Source organism: Polypterus senegalus, chromosome 1 (genome assembly GCF_016835505.1).
Source record: "Polypterus senegalus isolate Bchr_013 chromosome 1, ASM1683550v1, whole genome shotgun sequence".
Classification (NCBI taxonomy): domain Eukaryota; kingdom Metazoa; phylum Chordata; class Cladistia; order Polypteriformes; family Polypteridae; genus Polypterus; species Polypterus senegalus.
The window spans coordinates 113,312,571-113,337,668 of NC_053154.1; the positions used below are offsets into that span (position 1 = coordinate 113,312,571).

Below are 25,098 nucleotides of genomic sequence, written 5' to 3' on the forward strand. Positions count from 1 at the left end.
CTGGCATGTTCTTCATCTATTTTAGTAATTTCGCTTTTTATCTCTGCTACTTTCTTGGCTTCGGATTTATTTCTGTGGGAAAGATATGAGATAATCTGTCCTCTTAAGAAGGCCTTAAGAGTTTCCCAGAGTATTCCTGCAGAGATCTGGGGATGTATTTGTCTCTAGAAAGAATTTGATTTGTTTGGATATGAATTCTATACAGTTCTCGTCTGCTAATAGAAGCGGGTTTGAGCGCCATCTGCGGGGTGAGTGTATGGGGCTTAGTAATTTTAGCTCCAAGATCATAGGTGCATGGTCAGAAATAACAATAGCATCGTATTTGCAAGATTTAATCTTAGGCAAGAAGTTATTGTCTATAAAGAAGTAATCAATCCTTGAGTAGCAATGATGTACTGGTGAGTAGAAAGAATATGTTCTTGAATTTGGGTTTAAAACCTCCAGGGTCTGATAAGTTGTGATCAGTTATAAACTTTGTAATTATCTTTGCGTGTTAGATGCGTTCCCCTGTGGAGGAAGTCCTATCTAAAAGTGGATTTAGAACACAATTAAAGTCCCCAGCCATTATAACTTTATGAGTGTTCAGATTGGGAATGGATGCAAATAAATTTTGTATAAATTCCTTATCATCAACATTAGGTGCATAAACATTTATCAAAATCATTTTACAGTTAGATAAGTCTCCCATGACCATTACATATCTCCCTTCAGGATCCAATACTACATCTGATGCTACAAATGGTACTGTTCTATGTATGAGAATTCCCACCCTCTAGTTTTCTTTGTAAAACTAGAATGGAACATTTGGCCAGTCCAGTCTTTTGCAGCCGGAACTGATCCTTGCTTAGTAAGTGGGTTCCTGTAAAAATACTATTTTAGCATTTAGACCTGTTAGGTGAGAGAGTACTTTCTTTCTCTTTAATTCGTGATTCAAGCCTTTAACATTCCACCTTAAAAGTTAACTGTCCCATCATGGAGACACTGATTCTGAGTTTTTGATATCATTTTATAGTCTTAACTGGAAGTGAGACAGTTTAGGTCTTAATTTCCTATTTCCCCTAGAGTTGTTGCCATGCAGCTTATTATTACGTTGGTAGTTATAATTATAAAGATTAAGAGGATAGATTAGGTATAGATCAAGCCTGCTCTCTTTCTCTCCCCCCCTTAACCCCCCACCCTCCCTTTTGCCTCCCCAAGTGAGGCTAAAACCCACTTCACACAGTCCCAGTCCTCTGACATACCCAGAGACAGAGCACGTCCAAAGCAAAACAAGCCCCCATGCAGCAGCGTTTTAGGGTTAAAAGATAGAGATATCTGTTACCAATATAGTCTAAACAAAAATTGTGCACTTAAAATATATATATAGTCTTCAGCAATTTTAGTGCATTAAGATGATACACCCAGATAATAAACCCGGGATGGTGTTAAAATGTGTCCAGAATAAGCATAACAAGTCTTAATGCAGTAATAGCAATAACAATAAACCAAGGGTATGATATTGAACAGTCTCATTTAGGGTAGAGATGAAATAATTAGAAAAAAAAAAAAAAAAAGGAAAAAGTAATTAAGCACAATAAAACATAAACAGATAGCCCTAGTAATAATGAGAATATATGATGATAAAACCCGTATTTTAAACAAATAGATCAGACAGTAGATTATTAATCCTTGCTATATCATTAATGGCCATGACTCACTATTATGTATCAGAATAGTCCCGGATCAGCTTTCTTAATTCCTTTTCTGCTTCTTCCTTGCTAGCGAAGACATAGAATTGACCCTGCCATTCCACTTTCAGTTTTGCCGGATACAAGAGGCTGTATTTGACGCTGGCTTGCCGTAACCGCTGTTTAATGTTGTAGAAGGCTGCGCGTTTAGTAGCTGTTGCTGGAGAGAAGTCAGGGAAGATACGAATGTGGTTATTTTCATATATAATATCTTCCTTGTTTCTGAGGAGTGCCATCACCTCTAGCTTAAATGATAATCTTCAAAACGAATATAAAAGATCGGGGTCTAACGTTGTTTGATCCACATAAGCGGTAAGCTGCTGCTATCTCAGATTCTGCTTTAAAGTCATCCCGATTATTTTAGAAAAAGTTCAGCTGCAAATTTCACAGGGTTTGGACTTTCTCGATTCTCAGGCAGACCTTCAATTCTGACATTATACCTTCTGCTTCCATCTTCCAAAGCAGCCAGTCTGTCTCCGAGTTTTTTGCATTCGGAGCTGACATTTACTGCTTTTTCTTTGGCACTGGCAGCGAAATTTTCGGCTATTTCAATCCAAGTCGTGAATGTCTCCTTAAGATCCTCCCATTGATCAGTAAGCGTGCTCAGTTTAACCGAGTTTTCCTGAATGTGCTTTTCAATTTTACCCAGCACCTGTCGCAGCTCAAGTTGCATCTCCTGTCGCAGCCTTTCATTTGCCTGTTGCAGTTCCTGCCGCTGCGTTTCATTTGCCTGTTGCAGTTCCTGTCGCAGCCATTCATTTGCCTGTCTCGCCTCCTGTCTCAGTTTCTCATTTGCCTTTACCCTTGCCTTCTCGCTTTTCTTTACATCTTGCATGAGCTCAGCGAACATCACCTGCAGTTCAGACAGTTCAATTGTGCTTTCTTGTACCGTAGGTGAAGCGGCAGGCTCTACTGTAGCCAGTGTCCCCGCTGTCCCCGGCTCGCGTGGAGTAATTGAAGCCGCGGACTGCAAGGCCTTTTCCAGTTTCAGGTGATCTTCTCCGATTGGCGAGCTATCGAGACCTGCACTCACAATCTGTACTTTCGCCCATCTGATCCAGGTCTGTCTCTGAAAGGCCGTATCTTGAACTAGGGCTTGCTGATCTTAGCTTGGGTGTAGCTTTAGTTTTCGATTCTTTTGGACACCCTTTCTTGTTGGCCATGTTTATATATGCGTACATATACTGTAGCAGTCCCTCTCGGGTTGAATAAATACAGGATATCTCAGGATAATAAGCAAATAATATGAAAAATAACAACGCTGCTAGCGGAGCTCCACTTCAGACGTCCATCTCTTGCATCGGACGAGACCAAATCCTATATTTTATTAATTTATTTAAGTTTATATCCGCAGGCAGACTATCCTAGCATTTTTAGAAACCACTTTTACTAATTAACAGGTTATGGGGAGGAGGGCTAGAAAAATATGGAACACTTTTGTAAGAATGCGTCACGTAATAACATTGTGACTTACCTAAACCTCAGTGTTTCGTGGAATTTTTTCAGATTGTATTTATTTAATCATTACCATTTTTGCTCATTTTTTGAATAGTTGCCACCCTTTTGTGACTATCTCTGTATGGCAGCTATCTATTGTATACAGTTGTGATGCCTGGAGCTGGTCACATTGCAGCAGTGCTCTCATTCCTAGCATGCTAAGAGATCACTGTGCCCTCTGACTGCTTCGAGCATATGAGGCCATACAATTTGTGACTCCGATTTACCAGTGGAGGAGGACTCTTTTCTGTCTAGAAGGAGCTGCAGCAGGTGGATTGTGCTGTCATCTCCTTTAGATTATAGTTCTTTTTGGATTTTGTATGCTCTGTCCATCTTCTGGCCTAGTATGATTTATCTGTTTTACGGCCCATGCACCACACATCACAAACCATCACCCAACATTTAATAAAATGGTACGACAAGGGTATCTCATTTCCAAATTGCGGTTCACAGGGGCAGTTTACATTCATCACTCTACAGCTGCATCTTGCAATTTGGTTACCCAGACTTTCTTTGCGATGGTGCATGTGCGTCTTCATCAGTTTATCATGTGTATAAGGTTTCGGGGCAGGGTTTTGTAAAAATATTGCATGCATATTTGTTGCTCTTGTAAATAGTTTAGTTTTTAGTTTGTGTTTTTTCAATTTTTACCTCAGTATGGTATGTCTGCAGGAGGTGGGTGTGTGCCACAGTAGACTTGGTGGTGTCTGACTTTCCCATTTAAAATAAACAAATCACCTCATCCTGACTACTATGTTTTAATTTTAAAATCCAGACATTGTTTTAGGCTTTCGGCTACAATACACTTCACCAGCATTTTAAACTGACAAAAATGAATACTTCAAAAAAATGTCCTCTAGAGATGGGCACAACTGAAAACAACGGCGTGGCATTTCAGTGTGAATGAATGAAAATGAAGATATTCGTAAATGCTGACCACATTGTGCTCTGGTTGGTTTGTACTCATTACATAAGCCCTTTCCAATTGGATTCTGCTCATTGAAGCAGGCAGAGAAGAGTCGCTTTTATTGGTGCTTGTTGTGCAGTTTACCGGTGTGCACCTAAATGCACAGAATGCAAATAATTTACCGGTCACCAGTTTTGTGCTAAATCCCGTTGCTGCTGAGTAGGGAGGTGTGCTTTCTGCAGCAAAATGAATACCAAGGCATGGGACGAGTGGTGAATGCAGCTGAACTCACAAGAATTCAGGACAGAGTGACACGAAGTAGCCAAAAGAACAAAAAGTGACACGAAAGCACACTGCAGTAAAACAACGATACAAACGCACGCAGGTACACATTTATTCATTTTCTCTGTTGAATTACTTTTATGACTAGTATCAAAGCATTAACCTGACAACAGGGGCAATATGCTTTGGCTTCTTAATTCATTTTTTTTCTTTCTCTATGCCACAAATGTACTGTCAGAGTTCTGTGTGCATGAATACGTTTGAAAGCACATAATGCACAAAGGAATCAGATTTTCTCTACGATTTTCGCCACGTGGCCCCTTCAAGGAGTTTTCCACTGATGTGTGTGTGCGCCCACTGAATGACATGGGGACAACTTGCTTCAGCTTCTTCAACAAGTTTTCTTTTTCTATGAAATGAAGGCACTATCAGAGCCTTGTACACGCTGATACTTTTGAAAGTGAATAAAACATGGAGTGCTGAATTTTTCACTACACCAGCCCTTCAGGGAGTTTTCCTCCAATGTATTGGTAAATACACAGTGTAGGCGAATGTCTAGGTCATATCTGTTTTTAGGCATTTCTATGTGGACATGGATATATTTGTAAATGATTTTGAAACTCCAGTGTAGGTGGATATTATTTTCATTTAAAAATGTAGCCTTAGTGCACCAGGGCCACTACAACATGACTCCGATTATATAAGACTAGCTGCTACCCCCAATGCCACCCCCCACCCCCCAGGCCCACCCGGGTAGTAGTGAAACAGGACAAACTTTACAAATCAAAAAACAAAGAGATATTGCTAGGTAAGTGGAGGCAAGGTATGGTCGAAAACATGGTCAGAAGAAGAGCGATTCGAGAGGGTGGCACATGGTTACCCATTCCTGAAAACGCATTTCCACCTCCCCTTGGCCCACAGCCTCTGTCTCAGATTAGTGTGAATAAATCACTCCTGCAAGAAAACTATGATAATTTGCGTGACAACAGAAGACGCAAAACAAAAGGAATATTCAAACAAATTGTAGAAGAAAACCTGATCTAAATCAGATAAGTAGTTCTCTTATGAAATGCAAACAAACATACAGACATTGGATTTTACATATATAATATATAGAGAGAGAGATGTAGCTATTGTTATTCTAGTGTTGGATGGAAGATTAACAAAAAGTTCATTAGAGCATTTAGAGGAAAGCAACCCAAGCTAGTGGAAGGCCTTTTTGGCCAAAAATCTCTCTAGTGTCTTGATTATGAATTTGACTTGCATTTTGGTTTTGATGCTTCAGTTTCTCCTTACTTTTTGGTTTATGAATGTCTGGCTATCCCTGGCAATTTTGCCTTTGCCTGTGGTGCCTGCCATTCCCTGGTATTACTAAATATATATATATATATATATATATATATATATATATATATATATATATATATATATAATAAACATTTTCTTTTAAAAGATGTAATGCCTTGCCGAAGGCTGCTTATTGACTTTAGGTCAACATTCAGTGCCATCATCCCTTTGAAGCTGACAGCAAAGCTCAAGGCCCTTGGATTAAACAGCCACTTAGGGACTGTCAGTCAGGTCTGCAGAATACACCTCTAATAGTCTCTGTGTGAACGCTGGCTTTAACGTTCTGCCCACTAACCTGATGACACACAAGTTGTGAGTTTGATTACAAAGAGGGACAAACAGCTTACTGTGGGGGAAGGTAAAATTCTTACAGAATAATGTGAAACCTGCAATCTGTGTGTCTATGTCAGCAAGACTAAGGAGCTGTTATGAACCTGAGGAGTGGTGGAGGGAGCTTGGTGCATATTCACATGAATGGGGCTGCCTTGCAAAGAGGAAGTAGTTTTAAGGTTTTTAGGGATCCAAGTCAAGCAGGATCCCTCATGAACCTTCAAGGCCAACTACCATGTATAAAAGGCTCCATAGCACCTTCCCATTTTGAGCAGGTTGAGAAAAGTCTGTCTGTCCATATGGATCCTTAGTAACACAATGTATGGAGGCCATATTGACAAGATGAATCCCTATCTGCTGTGGCAAATACCCTCTGGTGGAATACAAGGACAGGCAAGGGGTGTTTAAAATGGACCAGTTTATCATTCTTTGGGATATTTTTGACAAGTAATGCCTTAAGTAGGCTTGTACTATGTACCGTGTTGTCACTAAATGATACTGTACCCCAGGAACTGGAATAAAAAACATTTCATGGTTGTGAGTTACAAGGGCAATATATGAGTTGAAAACCCCTGAATGGAGCACCAGTCCAGCATAGGGTGCACACATTCACAAAGGGTCAAAATTGGTCACCGGTTAATTTAATCTGCATGTCTTTTGAGGTATGGGTGGAACATTGAAATACCTATTAGGGGGAAAACCCTACAGAGGAGGGCTAATTGTGCAAACACTACAGTCAAAGTGACCTGACCAGCACTTGACCCCAGCAGTGTGAAGCACTGTGCCACCATGTTACAGTCCGTTAGATCAGATAAGAATCGATTCTTACTTCAAATGAGAATGTGGCTATGGGCCTCAGAACAATAATAATTAGACACTTATACCTCAAAAATATAAAACCAATAAAATAGTTATAGTTAATTGGTCAACAGCTCAGTTATTTGTAACAGGTTAACGGATTTATGTCATATTAGTATAATCCGCGCTTAACCAGATTCATTTTAAGTTGCTTTTGTGACACAGGTGTTTAGTGAAATTGGAAACAATGCTTTTATTCTGTGCTGCTGAGATTCTGTATGTGTGAAGATTCACCTCATTCTCCTCACTGGTTAGCACAGTGGCAGTGTGATATACTGAAATCTATTAAAGAGCTTCTCGGTTTTGCTTCTGTACTGAGAATTCATGTTGAGAAGTTCTGCAGACTTAAAATACAGTATCACTGGTGTCCTGTCCACGGTTGGTTCCTGCTTCACAATGAAGTTGGGTGGGACCCAGCTCCCTGGGACACGGTAGTGGGTTAGCGCATTGTGAAAGTGGATGGACTGAAATATTAATGAAAACAGTCCAACATGACATTACTAGTGTTGTCTTTTCTTGCCGTTTGAACCTTACCTGATTAGAAGAATACATTTCATCAAGTATTTCTTTACTGCTACAAACCATTTTTCTCCTTACCTGGAATATATTTCCCATCCACAAGCTTTTCCTGCTTCCTCATACGCTCATAAAAAGCATGTTCATCATCTGTGGTGTTTGCTTTAGCAGTGTCATCATATGTACAGTTCACCTGTGGAGCCATCCGAGTTTCCGTGTGGCTAAAGAGTATTTTTGCAGTGTGTATTCGCATGACATCCTATTAAAACAAAAGTGGTAGTCGGGGACACTATGAGAACCTCAGGAGCTCTACAGATTTACAAAAATGTTTGCATTTCATTGGTTGTACATTGTGAGAACAAAAATAGTCTAAAGATTTTGCTTAAATAAGAAGCAAGCCTGAAGAGTCAACTGTGGGATTATTTTTATATGCTTTAAGATGCACAGTATTAATCAATGACATTAAAAGGCCAATTAGGATAATTAAGCCACCTGCTCGTGCAACGTAAGACAAAGGGAAAACAGGAGCAGTAAGTTTGAGCTGGGTGTGCGTACTTTGCGAAGATAAAATGTAGCAAGGATCCACTTTAAAAAAGGAACTTGGTACGGGGTGAAACTTTGAAATACTTTAAATCACGTATATTGGATAAAGTAAGGTCATTAAAGGTGTAAGCAAGTATGTCATTTATTAACCAATCATTTTATATGTTGTATAACCATGAATCAGCTCAACTCATGTAGACACCCTAAAAGATATAAAAATATATAAATCGCTTTGCTTGAGGAGTTACTCTGATCAGCTTGCCGAAGAGACAATTAAAGACGCATTGAACAAGTTTTCTCCTGCCTGGTTCCTAACTCAGAGAGGTCCTAATTGAGGACAAGATTTTTTTTTTTTTTATTTTAATACATATCCAGTTTATTTCTTCTACATTGCTCAATTACTATGATCCATCTAAATGAATATTTCTGTAAATAAAAGAGACAAAATTAAAAATCACATCTCTGAATTGCACAAGACACCCAAGAACGAACAAAAACACTTAATTATCATAATCGCCTTAATAACTAGGCCCCACGATTTACTGCAGCCCGCAGAATTTAGGGTTTTGCAGCGGTAAAAAGCCACGCCGCGGAATTAACCTAACTGCCGTGGAAAATACCAAATCTGAATGAAATCTCACCATTTGAGGCATATTGATATTAGTATGATTAGTTTTGATTACTTCTTTAAGTTCTTTCTTTAGTCTATTGCATCATCTCATTAATATGTTGTTTGTTGCTACTGAAATCGAACACAGTGGAGCTACAGTCCAGTTAAAGAAGCTGTCGGCGTTGCTGCAAAGTACTGAAACTTAACGAGCTGAGAGCTGAACTTGAATTTGTATCTGTGCACTGCCAGCCAATTACGAATATTTTGACTTCTTTTGAGGCACAGTCATTCATGGCTGTCGATGTCTACAACAAAGTGTCTGGCTTACTGTCTTGCCTGAAATCGTCCGGATTTCCAACTGCAACCAGCAGCTGTGAAGATGTAAAGCACAATGCTGCTGCTAAACTTGAATATTTTGTGGGAACCAAACAGCCGGCAATAGACCTATTCAGATCTGTGAGAATATTTGATCCATGACAGCTACCACTCTTATCGAAGAATGTTGCTGATCATGCACAATCAGTGCCAACAATGATGGCTGCAGCAGATGAATGGCAAGCTTATCTGGACATAGCATCTCGTGAAGTAATTCCAGCTGATATCACTGCTTTTTGGCATGCCTTGGAGGACAGACTGCCTCGCTTAGCAGCTCTTGCTAAAGTTTACATTGCGTTGCCGATCTCTTCTGTTGATGTGAAACGTTCGTTCTCAAAATATTGATCGGTGTTGTCACCACTGCGATATTCTCTGTCACAAGAAAACCTACGAGCTTACAGTGCCGTTTTCTTCAACAATAAATAAACAATAACTTTAGAAACATTATTTGATAGTTTGTTGAGAATAATATTATGCCTACATATGTTTCAGCATCGTTGGCCTAAAGCAAATCTGTGGATTAAAATGTGCGGATGTGAACGCTTTGATATACCTATTTGATTAGTATTACGAATTATGATTGATTATTGTTAAGGATTAAGAATAATCCTTAAAAATACATCAGATGAAGTGGAAGTTGCATCTCACATTATGAAGACCTTTAACAGACTGGTCCTGGACTATACAAGTCACTTGCTGTAAGCCACCGGGACCCACTGCAGTTTGCCTATCGGACAAAAATTGGAGAGGAGGATGCAATTATCTCTCTGCTCCACAAGGCTTATTCTCACCTGGGCAAAACTGGCAGCACTGTGAGGATTATGTTTTTTGATTTCTCCAGTGCCTTCCATACCATCCAGTCATTCCTGTTAAGGGGTAAACTCATAGATATGCAGGTGGATGAGCCTATGGAGTCCTGGATAATGGACTGCCTGTCAGGTACACCCCAGTTTGGGAGACTCGATGTCTGTGTTTCTGATACAGATGTGAGCAACACTGGAGCACCACAAGGAACAGTCCTGACTCCTTTTTTCTTCACTGTACACCTCTGACTATAAATATAACACCAGGTCATGTCACTTGCAGAAATACTGAGATGATTCTGCACTAATGGGGTGTATTGTTAAGGGGGATGAGACAGAGTATAGGAGTCAGGTGGAGAACTGTCTGCACCTTAACATCAACAAAACCAAAGAACTGGTTATTTACTTTTGCCACACCAATGAGACTCGATACCTGGTCACTATTCAGGGCGTGGATGTAGAGGTGGTCCACATTAATGACAGATTGGACTGGTCTTGGAACACAGAAGAACAATATAAGAAAGTGCAGAGCAGGCTCTTTTTCCTTAGGAGACTGTGTTCCCTTAATATTGGAAGTGACATCCTTCACATCTACAACAGTCATTGAGTTGTGAGTGCCAGTGTCTTCTACCCCATTAGTTATCCCCATGCTGAACAGCACTGGCACACTTAGACTTACTTCACTTGAAGTCTTGTCTTCTTTAAATACTAAATGATACTTGTTTCCAACTCCAGGTAGTTCCTGCATAGGATTCAAAAGAAAGCAGAAGCAAGTAATCTTTATTCAGGGTTCATCAAGATAAGAGAATGCTGGCATTGCTTCTATTTATTTATAGTTATTTTTCAAGTGTCCTCTTTATTGGGAAGCTGTTTCTAGTTAAAAGAATCCTTGCAGTTTAAATTCAAATCCAAAACATTTTCTTACCTCTAAACTGGAACTTTTAACAGTTTCATAACTAAAATGGCAGAAAAGACTTGCATGCTGGTAGTTCATACAGTGCAGAGCCACCTGTGCTGCCCGCGTTGTTTCATAGTATGATGGATTCAGCTTTTTCATTGTCCTGGCTGAATTGTCTTGTGAAAGCTGTGAAAAGAAAAAGAAAATATTAACTTCTGTTCTCAGGGGAAACCAGGAGTGTCCTTCAGTACACACGAACCTTGAACCCTTCTTGGACTGAGGAATCTTACAGCACAACTACTGGTAAATGAGTTACTGGAGCTGGGCTTTATGTCTAGGCCAGGAAGTAAATGTTCAGCAGGGGTCTTTTGAGGGTCTGTGTGCCATACAGAGCATACCTGTTCAGAGTCTGCAGTTCCTCTTTCGTTCCAGTTCATGTTTTATGTGGGCTTTACTTTTCAATTGAGCTTTCCAGTTTTCCTATTGAACTTAAGATGTCTACTGCTAAAAGGATGTTGTGAGGAGATACTGACTTGTTACTAAGCAATTATAATAAAAATCTGCCTTAATCACATAAGTGTGAAGAACCTCAATGTACACCTTATCAAAGCACTGTACCTCAATGTACACCTTACGTACTTAATGCAATTTAGGGTCATGGATGCAGAACTTTTTCCAGCAGCATTGTGTTAGGAGCCATCTCTGGATGAAGCACCAGTCCACTGTAGAGCAAATTTACAGACACTTGCATTTACTTATATGGGACCAGATTAGAATCTCCAATATACCTAACCTGTGCTTCTTTCAGATATGGGCAGAAAAAACGCATGCATACTCTGATCTGGCTGGAATGCAAACCCAGGACTCCGAAACTGAGGTAACAGGGCTAACCATTGCCACTGTTCCATCTCACACACTGTATCTACTGTATATGAAATATTACACAGCATTTATACTTATCAAATGAATCTCCACTCATTCAGACCATTCATTGCTCTTTTAAAACAGCATGTGCCCTAGTGAGCACTCGCATACAAAACAAAACATTTTTGTCATATATTGGCAGAAGTTATGCATGTTTGACAATATATTCTTAGTTTTGTTCATTTTGAGTGATTATTCCTCATGTCTTTGTTATTCCTGTTGATTTCATATGTGATTTTTTTTAAAAAATAGTGTATGTAGTGATGTGCCGTGTGCTTTTTGGATGAAGCCAAGTGAGTCGGGACCACCCTCGTGTCACCACTCCTAAACCCTCCCTCCCTCAGGCTATTTATACTAAAGGAGACAGCTCACACGTAGGGATCATAGTAGTTTGTTGGTGTTTATTGTGAGTATCACTTTTTCTGGTTGGATTTTCTGGGTTTTTGGTTGTTTTTTTTGCTTGTTTTAAACAATCTGATTATTGAATTGTGTACTGGATTTTTTTGTTTTGTTAGGAGTGTCTTTTTAGGCAACTCTTTTTTTGCTTCTTTTATAGTCTTTGTGACATTTTTACTTTTCAAATAAATATTTCTTTATTTATAAAGTTTCCTTGTTTATTTGGACTCCTCAACCAAACTGGCTGTATGTGGGTGTGTTCATGAGTGGCGGGCACCTACGAATGACTGGCACTCTGCCTTGTGTTGCCCTTGTAGACACCAGACAGATGTCTTGTTGCTTTATACAGTATATACGGGGACAGCCTAAAAATGCTAGTGATGCTACTCACCGGTCTGATTAGACGGTGGGTCAATACGTAGTGAGCGCCTTAATTTAGTTCAAATAACTGTGACAAGTAGCCTACCTAAATAACATAAATCTGCAGACACTTCAGTGTTTACACATTAATATAAGAATGAGGCAAAGACCTTCTTAAACGTCATAAGTGCTTATAAAAATCTTAGAAGACAGCATGAAGTTTGGTTGTGTTCTGTTTTTACACCAGTGTCTTATTGCTAATAGTTATTCAGTAGGCCTTCTAACCAATAGTTGTTTGCATTTTACTAAAATGAAAACTGAGGTTGATGCTTATCTGGAGGAAGGCATTCAGTTCTTATCAATTTGTTAAGCATTATTATTCACTTTTTTTGACATCCACGGCTGATTTTAATAAGGCCTAATTCATTATTTAACTGCACGGTAATTGAAAGCTGGCACTTAGAATTTCACATTATAGAAAATTGCTCTATATTGTCTACTGTCATCCTTCTAAACAATAAATTTTGATATTGGAACAGTAGAATATTTAATGTTGGCTGCTTATTTAGAAAACAACTGCACATCAAGCAGCAGATAATTATTATTAATTATGCCACATATTTCAGCAAGCATGCTAAAAATGTGAGCAACACTTCTGCATCTTTTCAATTATATCACCAACAGGCCCAAAACTTATAAATAACTCTGTAATTTACTGTGTCCTAATAGAATCTCCCTGTGATTTATAGTAATGTGTGTCCCAGGCACTGATTAATATAATAATGAAATATGATCTCCCTTCCCTGGCCAAAAGGATTACGTTTAGGCTTAGAATTAATGAGCTACAACATGATTACACAGAGCTCCTGGTTGAAGGCATGTTTGTCATGCGAAGATTAAATTCGTTGACAGATGACTCTAGGTGAAGTGAGTTGTGGGTACATTAAATGGCACTCACGGCAATGAAAAAGCTATGTAAAGCAAGGCAGGAACTTTACGAAGTTCTTGGAATTTTCATCTGTAACACCTGCTTGCTGCTGTATGTGTGTGTGTGTGTGTGTTTATGTGTTTGTGTGTTGCTTTCATTTCATTGGTAACACAAAGATTAAAAAAAGGACATGAATAAAAGAAAATACTTTTTATGGGTATTATTTGATTATCTAGACTTTTGTAAGTAAGGTGCAAGTAATGAACACAACTTCCTGTTTATAAGCAAGTGACAGAGGCATCATAAAGTTGGCACAGGACATAAATGCAATCCACAATGATGAGTGAACAGCCCACACATGCCAGGCGGGGGGGGATGTGATCAGGCCTGAGGCGGCATGCCCTGCAAATTTCCAAGGGCAACAGCATGTGAGATGGACTCAGAAGTCTACTGGGTTCCTCCACACCAAAACGTGGCAGGAAGAGAAAGCCACATGGGACCCAGCTGACAATAACAGGTCAGGTTTCCAAACACTGGTATCAGATCCTTTTTGTTTAAATGGAGGAAGCAGGCTTTAGGGGAGCAACAGAAGTGGGGTGGTATAACTAAGGTTTTGTACAGCTACAAGGAGAAATTCACAGAATCTTTCCGAGTTAAGATTTAAGGTGGCACGCACACACACACACACCTGGCAGTCATGCAGAAATGCCACAAATTCAACGAGATAAAGGCAGACTGTATTGTGTTAACTGCAGTGTGGCCAGCAACCAATCCTGTCAGTCAGTCAGGTTTTCCATATTGTACAAAGTTTGGCCATGCATGTAGTCACACAGAGAGCCGTCTGCAATTATCTGTATTGTGTGCTTGGGTTGGCTTTACTGTGGAAAAACTGTGTAGCTATCCCTGTGTGGCAGACAGCCTTGGATTCATTTTAAGGTTGTATGTTTCCCTATGGTCATCTTCATCTCTTTACTTGGTTATTCATCAGCTATTTTTTTATACTTTTGGTATCCATAAGAAACTGTTCTGTTACAAGACTAGGAAAGAAAAGTCAGCCTATAGTTGGACTAAATTATGTACATCAACAATTTATTCAGCACTTCCTGGATTACTAAGTAGACAGCTCACTGAACACATCAACAAACTGAAAACTGGTATTTATTCATTAATATGTCAATATCTTGGTGAGAGAACAATAAACCCTTGTGGATCCACACGTTTAATATCCACCAGATCGATACAAGCTACAAGAAGCTGGTCCCTGGGAATTCTAACAATACAATTACCCATGAGACTGTGTAACTTCCTGTAGAAAAACAGCTAAAGTCAGTAAATGTGGCAGCTCTAAGTACCAACATATACGTGACATAAGGAATACAACAAGACCATAAATAAAATAAATATGGAGTGTAAAATAATAGAGGGGGTGGGGCAGAAAACTGTATTAGGGGGGGAAAAAAAACAGGCATCCACTTTTTCAGACAGTCACAGGTATTCTCTGCGCTAATTTATAAAAAAACATGGAATTCATATTTATTGTTGTCTACACATTGTTATGTTGTTTTGTCTACTTCCAGAAACAGTAATTGTTACATAGAAGTAGGACAAATGAAAAATGTAGGTTAAATTATTTTCCTTTACCACTTCAAAAGCAACTGGAACTGTATTTAATGCAGGGCGACGATATGTGATCTTCTTGAAGTTCTTGGAAGACACTTAAAAAAACCCGTGAGACGCAAACAATATCAAATAACACTCACGTAGCACACACAGATCCTGTGCTCTTAGCACATATAAAGCGTATAAGGACAATGTGTTCTAGATTAAACATCAACGAAAGAAGAAGAAAGAGCAGCACGGAGAAAAAGCGTTGGAGAGAAAAAAGGCAGATAAGAGATTATGAAAGCAGTGGAATTCGAAAGGCTCAAACAAATGATGGCGTGATACACATGCAGAGAAAGGTAAAGAATATGAAAGCAGTAAAATTCTAAAGTATTGTAGCATCCCAGCCACGCTGAAGCCTTTTTTGTTTTAAGTGACTGTTAGGTCTGATTGAGGGAGGGCGGAGCACAGCACGGAAGACTGATAGCAGCGCGATGGCACCTCCTTAGCATGCGTTCAGGCATCCCACACACCTTGACAACGAGAGCAGCATTATACGTCCTGAGAAAGAGATTGAACCACGCCCAGGGCCGGAAATAAAGGACAAGTATTGTGTTTACAATGTCACGTGAGACATCATTTAAAACAAGTCCATGGATATCTAACCTAGCAGTTGTTGGATTGCTGTTGGCAGACACGCTTCATGTGCTCCCAGCACTTAAAACAACGACAAGAGACAAGCAAAACATGCAGCTCGCCAGCAGCAAAAAGCCTGCCGATGATCAGAATGCTTCTCCTTAGTGTGTGTTCAGTCAAACTAACTCTTGCTCCCCCCACCACACCCCCTTCACAACGCGAGCGACAGAGATGCGAAGTGGCAAAAGGACAGCTGCTATACACCGGCAGAAAGCAGTGCGGAGAAAACAGACTCAAAAGTGTTGGAGAGACAAAAAAGAAAAAGAATAATCTAGGAAAATAAGGAAAGTAATTATCAGCCCAGAACAAGTGGAATTGAAAAAAAAAGCACATCCAATCAGGACATTGGCGCTATACACATGCAGAGCAGGTTAGAGATTATGAAAGCACTGGAATTCGAAAGGCTCAACAAAAAAAAAAATGTTGGCGCGATACACATGTGGAGAAAGTTAAAGAATATGAAAGTAGGAAAATTAGAAAGTATAAAAAAAAGAAAGTACAGATCTCAGGAGCGCAAACAAACAGAAATTATCACCACACACCAGGTGTCATTGAAACAAAAGCAGGATAAAGCGAGGTCAGAAATAAAAGACAGAGTAGAAAACAAAGTAAAACGTCATAAGGAGCTTAAAAACAAGGGGCTAAACACATGCAGAGCAGGTTCGAGATAATGAAAACTGGAATTCAAAAGACTCATAGAAGCACATGCAGAGCAAGATACAGAATATGAAAGCAAAAAAAAACAACAAGCGTCAAAACAAACAAAGTAAACATCGCATTAGCGCAAAGAAAGATAAATTATTACTCTGAGAAATAATGAAAAGGTGAATAGAGATTGAATATGTGGACATAGGTGATGTGTCAGAAGTATGTAAATATTGTAAGGCTTTGAAGTTTAAGTCAAGAGAATTTCAAAAACGGAGTTTACCTCACATGCATTTACTGGTTACTTTGCAAAATAAAATTATTAACTGCTGATCATGTGGATCGTTTTGTCTGTGCTGAAATTCCAAACAGAGACAGCTATCCTGAATTATGGTACAAAGTCATTAAACACATGTCTCACTGACCGCATTAAAAAGATTCAGCATATTGGGACTCACATGATTCCAAATATTGTTTTTACAGAAGTTCTGAAATAAAAGTGAAACTAATGAAATAGCAACAATTCAAAGAAAAAAAAAAATCTTTAAAATCCGGAAAAACAAAAATGGGGGTTGGCGAGCGAAGCCCCCTAGTATTTAATTAAATAATTTTCATGTTTAATTTGTTATTTCAGATGAAATTCGTTGCCAAAAGTGAAAATGAAAAGATTGTAATAAAGATTATAACACACTGTTCAGTAATGCTGACTTCAAAGGAACACCTTATTGTACAGGAAGACCAGTGAAAGCAGAGGTTGTTCTGTTTCTCCCTTTCATAGCAGCAGTTCTATAAATTGTTCGCAAAATGGCTTTAACAGGAACTTAGGGTTAGATGTCAACTGGGAGGGCCTGAATAGCTTACAATTAATATGAAAAAGTGAGACGGACAACAGTTCAGAAGAACAGTATACAACAGGCAATGTTTGTCAGTGCGTTACCCTCTCTTAAAAATGTAAACTTTGTTTTATATGTAGAATGTAGCCTCTATCACAATGAATGAAGTCCAGTCCCATCATTTTGGAAGTCCAAAGCTTAGCTAATGAATCCAATGCAGCAGCTAAGAACAAGAAACAAAACACTAGAAAAGGTGAAAGAACATTGTTATCAAAATATGATATAATAGTAGAGCTTCACTAGCCATGCTGGCGTATAAGGCATCAGCACAAGTTGCTTACCGAGGTCAGATCTTCTAGTCATGGTGCACCAGTCGGATACCCAAGGAAGTTGCTATACTGCAGGTAAAGCTACAAGCTTACTGAAGGTGACTTCATCACTTAAAAACCCAAGAAATTTACATTTTACTTTAGATTTCCTTTGTCATTTTTAATAAGTATCTACTAGTATTGTAACAAATCATTGGGTCTACTTATTCATTACATTTTAGATAAATTAGTGTTTAGATAAATCACCCAGCTCTCCAACCACTTTCTTTACTTGCTAAGTACTTGTTAAGTCAAAAAGCCAGCCCTGGATTGTGTGCACGGGGCTCACTCACTCAACCTAGAATCACAATTCCAATTTTTGACAAACAGACATTTAGAGATGTTACTGCAGTATAGTGCAGTATAACGAACCACAAGCACCACAACAAGCATGTAGGAATCAGCGAAGCACTTGGCATGATAAGACAGTAAAAATACAAAGCAATATGCAAGATGAGCAAGTAGTGGTAGAGTGCCAGGGTTCCGTTCTAAAGTGGCACCACAGTAGATTCCACCTTACTTAGTGTCATATGGAAATATAACCAAACTGTTTGACATTTTGCATTCAGATAATTTAAAAATTGAAAAAGGTAGCAAATCTTGCGCCGATCGTTGCAGGACATTGTTTTTTATGTCTGCAAACTGTAAATAAGTCCTTTTGTGATAAAGCCAATTCTGTATTCATCTGCATTCTGCACCCTGAGCCCCTCCTTGCTTTTTGTATTTTGATTATTATTCTCTCACAATGTACAGGGTGGTCCAGATCTAATTATGCTGATCCAGATCATCTGGGTGATTTTGATTATGCGGGGACGATTCCAGTTCGGCGCAAAGATGATTCTTCATGTCCTCTGTTTGCACACTTTTCGATGGCCGGGATTTTTCAGGTGTATGTAATAAACTTAAGTTATAGCGTAATGAAAATTGCATAATTAGATCTGGACCACCCTATATGTGTACCTCATGAAAATCTTTGGAAAAAGCCAAGGCAGATAATATTGTACGCTCTACCACTATTAAATGTTTTAGCTGCTTCCTCCCTCCAGTGTATTTATAGCACAGGATCTCCTGTGTGCAAAAGCAAGCAGAAGATATTTTTAAGACTTCCTGTATTTATTTACCTATGACGCACATTTCTGTAAGGATACTCGCCTGTCACTGGCAGAATGAGCACAATTTCTTTTTATATAATAGTACAATACTGGATTACTTCCAGGTTTTTAGGATGACCTCTGCAAAATAGATGTTAAAATTATATTTGAAATCACCGGTATCTTTGAGGGCTCAGGCATAAATGTTGTCTATCCTAGGTGACTTTATTGTTTTTATTCGTTACCCTTTGTAGCACAATGCTCTTCATTAAACCTGAATTACAAAATACAACTCAGGGTTTCCTTGTAATTACTATATATAAAAACTGAGTGGGAAGTTTTCAACTTTATACTTGAATTTAAAAATCACTTTGTTGACATCTGTTACAGGTGCCAAATTCCTTGGTCAATTTTACAATCAGTCCTCTCTTATCTTGCAAGGGAAGTTTCAGTCTTGGCTTTGCTGATACACAATAGTGAAGTGTAGGAGATAATGACATTTATGGAAAGAAAGATTGATCTTCTGTTCTAAAAACAGAAGGCTCTTTCTTCTCTTTGTGTATCCTTTGTTAAGCGGAGCTTTTAAAATTATGTACTGTAGGTTTCTTTCCTTTAAAACAGTACATGAAGTGGATATACACAAGAATGATTCATTCCATTAAAGTAACAAATTCAATAAATATTGTATTGAATTTTATCTCAAAGTGTTCAATGCCTCTACTAGTCTCTCTGCAAAATATTTTAATAGCAGAGTGAAAAGAACCGATTGGATTAAAGGTAGATTTATAAGGAAGAGCTTTGGAGACAATACTCCTATTTGTTTTTATTTAAGTGTATTAAGTGGATTTTACGAACAAAACCTAAGTAGTTCAATGTGGGTCTGAAATGGACAGTATTTAGAAGATGGTACAAAAGTAAAACCATGAGATAATATGGACATTTCAGATGCAGATAATGGTCTGGAGGGAATGCTAATTACTGAAACCTCACCTTTCTTTAAGGCATTGTTAAGGAGAGAAAACATTTTGGATTTAGGCTCAACACCTTTAACAATAAGTCTGTGATTACATTAAATATCTTTAAAAATCGGCCTTGCCCACCTTAAACCGAATCGTTATTTGGGCCCTGAACTAAGTTCAGTTTAATTCTAAGGCCTTTAACCTCTTTGTTAATGTAAGATACACACTTTTTGATTTATTAATTTCTTCACTGTACTTGGTAGCACCTTAAGTTTCTTTATTTTATTTTTATTTTTTTTGCATTCTGTGTAATCCTTGTCCTATCCGCATGTCAACTATTGACTAGATAGTCACTGAGGTAAGATGAGCTTTTGTCCTTCACAAATAGTGTATATTATTATTCATTTTCTACTTGTTAGTATTTTGAATTGTTTTTGTTATTTCTAGTTTTATAGGTTTCCTATTTAATAGCTTACTATTACTTGTTTTTTTTTATGTTATATGTTTTCCATTGTCAATCATGCCTGAAGGAGAGCTATGCTCGAAATGTGTTTACTGGATGAAGACAACTATTGTGTAGTAAAACTGTTGACTTACTGGGCTGAATCTCTTTTTGTATATGGACTTTCTAATTAGCCCAATGAACTGCATTTCCATTAAGTATCTACAATACAAAGACTTTGCCTTACAGTGAAGTATTATTTGGAATATAATTCTACCATTTTTTTCCTCTCTTGTGCCATATGTATTGATATAGTTTTACTATAGTTTACACTTTGCAAACTTTTTTCACTTTTTCTTTTTGCAGTTTTTATTTAATTCTTTCATTTTTAGGTGCTTTTGTATATAATGTGACACACCTATTGCGATAGCCATGTACTGTAGGCCCGTCTGTCTGAATGAACTTGAGCAATTTGTGTCAATTTGCAAATGACACCAGAACCGAATAATTAAACAGTAAAAAAAAATACTGAACAGGCAGCAAAAACAATTCAAAAAGCACACGTGCAATTTTCAAAGCTGAGCAGACTATTGCAAAATTTACTTTTGTGTAGAAATTTGATAAATGCTAAGGGAATGTGAATTATATGGTCATGCTGACCTTCCTGAAGCAAATTTCAAAAAGGACTAATATGCTTTAAATGAATCGTTTAATTTCCTACATACACTCTCAGAGATTACATCAAATCTTAGCAAAGTTGTGTTTATCTCTTCACTATTAAAATGTATTTAAAACAATGGCACAGTAATGGTTGCTGCTACCTTATAGTCGCTAGGTCCAAAGTTTGATTTCTCTGATGATTTATTGTGGGGTTTGTGTTGTTTGTTTTTTTTTTTTTTGAGGTATCCCGATTCTCAGTTACAAAACTGAGTATTTAGCTAAGTGCTGACTGTCTCATTTTGAGTGTGTGTGTCTGGATCCTGCTCTGTGATTTATGTTGAGAGTATATTTTCCAGCATTCTCTGTGTATTTTCCAAACATATGTATAATTTATTATTAAATGTCTTACCATTTAATACTGCTTATTGTCTATTAAATGTATTTAACTACTTTCTAGACAAGTCATTGTAACAATAGCGATACTAATACCTCATGTGACCAAATATTGCTTTTAAATCTGAAATTTAAATTTCAGAAATTCATAAAGTTAATTTTTTTTTACATACTGGGCTATGCAGCATGAAATTCTGAGTGTACATCATTAATAAAGAAATGAGCTTCAGTTTTATATAGGGCTAACTGAATGTCATTATGTCATAACAATGTTGAGGGACCATCTGCATCTAGCAGAAGCAATGAAAAAGGCTAATAAAGAAATATTTAGAAAAACTGTGTGGTATATATTATAGGAAATGATATTCAAACTTCATAACATCTTAATTAGACTACATTTGAAGTACTGTGATGCACTTCTGGTCACTATGAAACAGCATAGATATGGCAACATTCACTAAAAGCTGATTAGAGGAGAGCAACCAAGTAATTCACTAGAATAAAAGACAATGCCTACTCTGAAAACCCCCTTCAGTTTTCAGTGGAAAAGGTTACACAGCGTCCTAATCCAGGTCTACAAAATTCTCAAAATGTCGAAGTCAATTCTGAAAGTGTTGTCTGGGGGTACCTGCTGAAATAGAAGGTATCTTCATTCGGATACAAATGGACAGGAGAATCTGGAACAAACTTCAAAGTCATGTAGATATGATACAGTGAATGCCAATTTTAACAAACAGCTGTAAGAGAGAAAGTTTAGCTATTACCTATGAAAGCAAAGTTGATAGACCAACTTGTTTCTACATATTTGAAAATATCTTTTGTGTCAACAATTTTGCAATTAAAAATTAATGCCATTTTCTAAACAAGAATTGTATGATATAACATCTTTGCAACCTTTCTGGGTGGTCAGGTGACCATACCATTTTTTCCATCCAAAGCACATTATTCAGAAGCCTCTTAAAGCTGTGATGTTCAGTGCTAGGCCTAAGGGGCTAAACGTTTTCATTCCAATGGATTCCTTATAAGCCAGTTCTTAATATTAACCAAAAGCCTATTTATCCAATGTCAATCATGCCTAGTTCAAGGCATGGGTGTTGCAGGGACGAGTGCCTAACTTGGCATCATATGGCCCAAGATGGAAACCAACACTGAACTAATTCCAGCCCACTGCAATATACCCGCACCAGTTAACGTAACACATACATTGGGATTTGGAAGAAATCCAGAATACTTAGAAAAAAATTATGTGAAAATGTGCAGACTCCACAGAGATACTGCTGAATCGAGATTTCAGAAACAGGCTAGCTACTGAACCACTATGTCCTCCAATAATAAAAAACGGAGTTTCAAATACAAGAAAAATGCTAAACTGGCATGCATTTAAGACAAATCAGTTTTATTTCACTAGCTTGTTACAGTTACCTGCTGCTGTTTTTTCTTAGCCAACTTTCAATTTACAATGGAGTTTAAACAGAATGGTAACCAGACAAAAAAAAAGATTAAATATGTTGATGGAAGTGGCACTATAGCATAGTAGTCAACATTGCTACCTTACAGCTTCAGAATCCATGCCATTTCTGTTTTTACTGTACTGCTCTAGAAAAAAAACAAAATAAATTAAAACCAACTATAAGCTTCTTTTGACCACAGCTATTTAAATGTTGTATTCAGTTGCAGGCACAATGACCAATTTGTTCACTTAACCTCATATTATTATTATTATTATTATTATTAAGGCAGTAAAATGCTTTCACCTTCCTGTTTGCAGCACTGAGTCTCCTGGCTCTAAACTTCTTATAGCTGTGAGGAAAGACTCCCAGAAAATGTCCTGATTTGGTTTCCTTCTGGGAAATAAACAGAGGATTATAACGCACTTTGACAACACATTCCAAGAGGCAGCCTTCAGAGAGAAATGCTACCGCTAGCAGAAGACATTATATCTGAAGAGCTGTTTGTTTTCACTAATTTAAACAACTGCAACTTAATTGAAAGCCATCATTGTATTCTAATTAAACTTTCAGACACAGTATTATCCGATAGTTATATAGAGGGAGTTTCAAAGCACTTAATCAGTTACAAAGGTACAATAATGTGAAAAAGTAAATACATCATACAAAATGATTTTTTGTCTTTTAACACATTTGGACATATCAGCATTTGTTCTTTATTTAAACCATATCTATACTGTAGATGAAGGTGATATAACATAACAAACATCATGCCACATTTACATTTTGTAGTTTAAACAATAACTGAAATAAACATAAATGCAAATTTCCCCCATGGCAAAAATAAATATACCCCTAAATTTATCACTATCTCAAATACTTAAAATTAGAATCTGGTGCACCATATCGGGTACAAATGATTAGAACATTATTAAATACAATATTGTCCGAAAATGTCTCATTTAAACCTTAGACATGTAATATGTTTTGCTCTCAGTTGTTGAAGTGTATGTTATCACCATGACTAGATCAAAAGAGCTCTCGAAGTCTTTCAGAAAACAAGATCATAGATGTCCAGGAGTTTGAGAAGGGATTTTAAAAGATCTCCAAACAACTGGAAATCAACCATTCCACTGTGTGGACAATAACTTTCAAGTACAGAAGATTTCAAACAACTGTCAGCCTGTCCAGGCCAATCTGCCCCAGCAAATTCAGCCCAAAAGCAGAATGCAAAATGCTGAAAGAAACCTCTAAGAATCACAGAATTTCATGCAAGGGCCTACAGATTGATAGCTCCTGCCACTGTTAATGTCAAAGGGCATGAATCTGCCATTAGAAAGAGACTGCACAATTTATATCTGCAAGAAGGGTGTGCCAGGAGGAAAACTGTGCTGTCCGGAAAGAACATCAGTGGTAAGCGTGAAGTTTGCCCATAAAAACTTAGACAAAGACCAGGACGTTTGGAACAATGTCCTCTGGACAGACAAGACAAAGACAGACTTGTCTGGCCACAGTACCAGAAGACATGTAGGTGAAAACTAAAGACAGCATTTAACCACAATAACCTCATACAAACTATAAAACACAGTGAAGGAAATATTATGTTTTAGTGTTTTTTGCTACATGATGGCCTGGGCACCTCACCATCATAGAATCATAGAATTGTTCATTGTATGAGTACCAGAAGGTGGTTGAGGATAATGTGCAATCAATCATCTGTCATTGGAGTGAAAGTGGATCTTGCAGCATGACAGTGACCTTAAATACAGTATATCAGTAAATCCACCCAGCAATGGCTGAAAAGAAATAAATGGAAGGTTCTGTAATGGCCAAGTAAAAGCTCAGGTTTAAATCCCATTCAGATGCTGTGGTGGGATTTGTGCACACAAGACTCCCCTCAAACATTGCAGAGTTGAAAGAATTCTTCACGGAGGAGTAGGAACAACTTTCTTCCAGTCGATGTCACAGACTAGCAGACCGTTACAAGACATTCCTACTTGAGCTTGTTTCTGCCAAAGGGCACAATACCAGTTATTAGAGCCAAGGCTGGACTTAACTTTTCCACAGATGGAAACAGCAAATATGTTAATCTTTCATTGAATAAATGATTGTAAAGTCTAATTGTATTTTTTACTATATCATCTTTATCTAAAAATATTTTAAAAGTTTTAATGAAGATCAAATCTTGATATACCCACATATGATAAAAAAGAACAAAAAAACATTTCATGGGGTGTACTTTTTAAACATTTAACTGTATTTGTAAAGGTTATGAAAAGCAAAACATTAGACTCCATATTGCAAAAAGTGGGGATACACACACAGTTTGTAATCCACGTGTTTCATGTTGTAAAGTGTTTTATAAGTTTCATGTCTTTCCAAAATGAATTTTCATTTTTTATTATATTCTTCTTCACTAGCACCACAGAATATGGCATTATGTCCAAATTAACACTGTGCTTTTTCTTGAAGAGTATTTTGTTTGCAAGAGAAGGAAGAACTACTGCCTTGGGAGGAAACTGAAATGTCTCTGACAGATCACCCTTTGTTATTATATCAAATGAAGCATTAGAAATACAGTACTGTGTAATCATTCATAACTGGTTAGGTATGTACAGTTTGTGGATTATAAATTGATTTGAAAAGGTATACTCCACAAA

At 37.7% G+C, this 25,098-nt stretch overlaps 1 protein-coding gene across 6 annotated transcripts in view; it reads right to left on the reverse strand.

Moving 5' to 3' along the window:
* LOC120531200 (latexin-like) overlaps positions 1 to 25,098 on the reverse strand; it is a 45,434-nt gene that overhangs the window by 12,509 nt on the left and 7,827 nt on the right. The window contains exons 2-6 of one of the 6 annotated variants that reach the window (XM_039756417.1): positions 22,745 to 22,834; positions 22,541 to 22,586; positions 10,721 to 10,879; positions 10,475 to 10,537; positions 7,546 to 7,723 (exon numbers count right to left, since the gene is read on the reverse strand). In XM_039756417.1, coding sequence (XP_039612351.1) covers positions 7,546 to 7,723; positions 10,475 to 10,537; positions 10,721 to 10,852 — 373 coding nt within the window. In that variant the 5' untranslated portion in view covers positions 10,853 to 10,879; positions 22,541 to 22,586; positions 22,745 to 22,834. Of the gene's footprint in view, positions 1 to 7,545; positions 7,724 to 10,474; positions 10,538 to 10,720; positions 10,880 to 21,618; positions 21,710 to 22,412; positions 22,507 to 22,540; positions 22,587 to 22,744; positions 22,835 to 25,098 lie in introns of those variants that run through there. The other 5 variants (XM_039756398.1, XM_039756407.1, XM_039756433.1 and 2 more) reach the window with 5 other exon arrangements.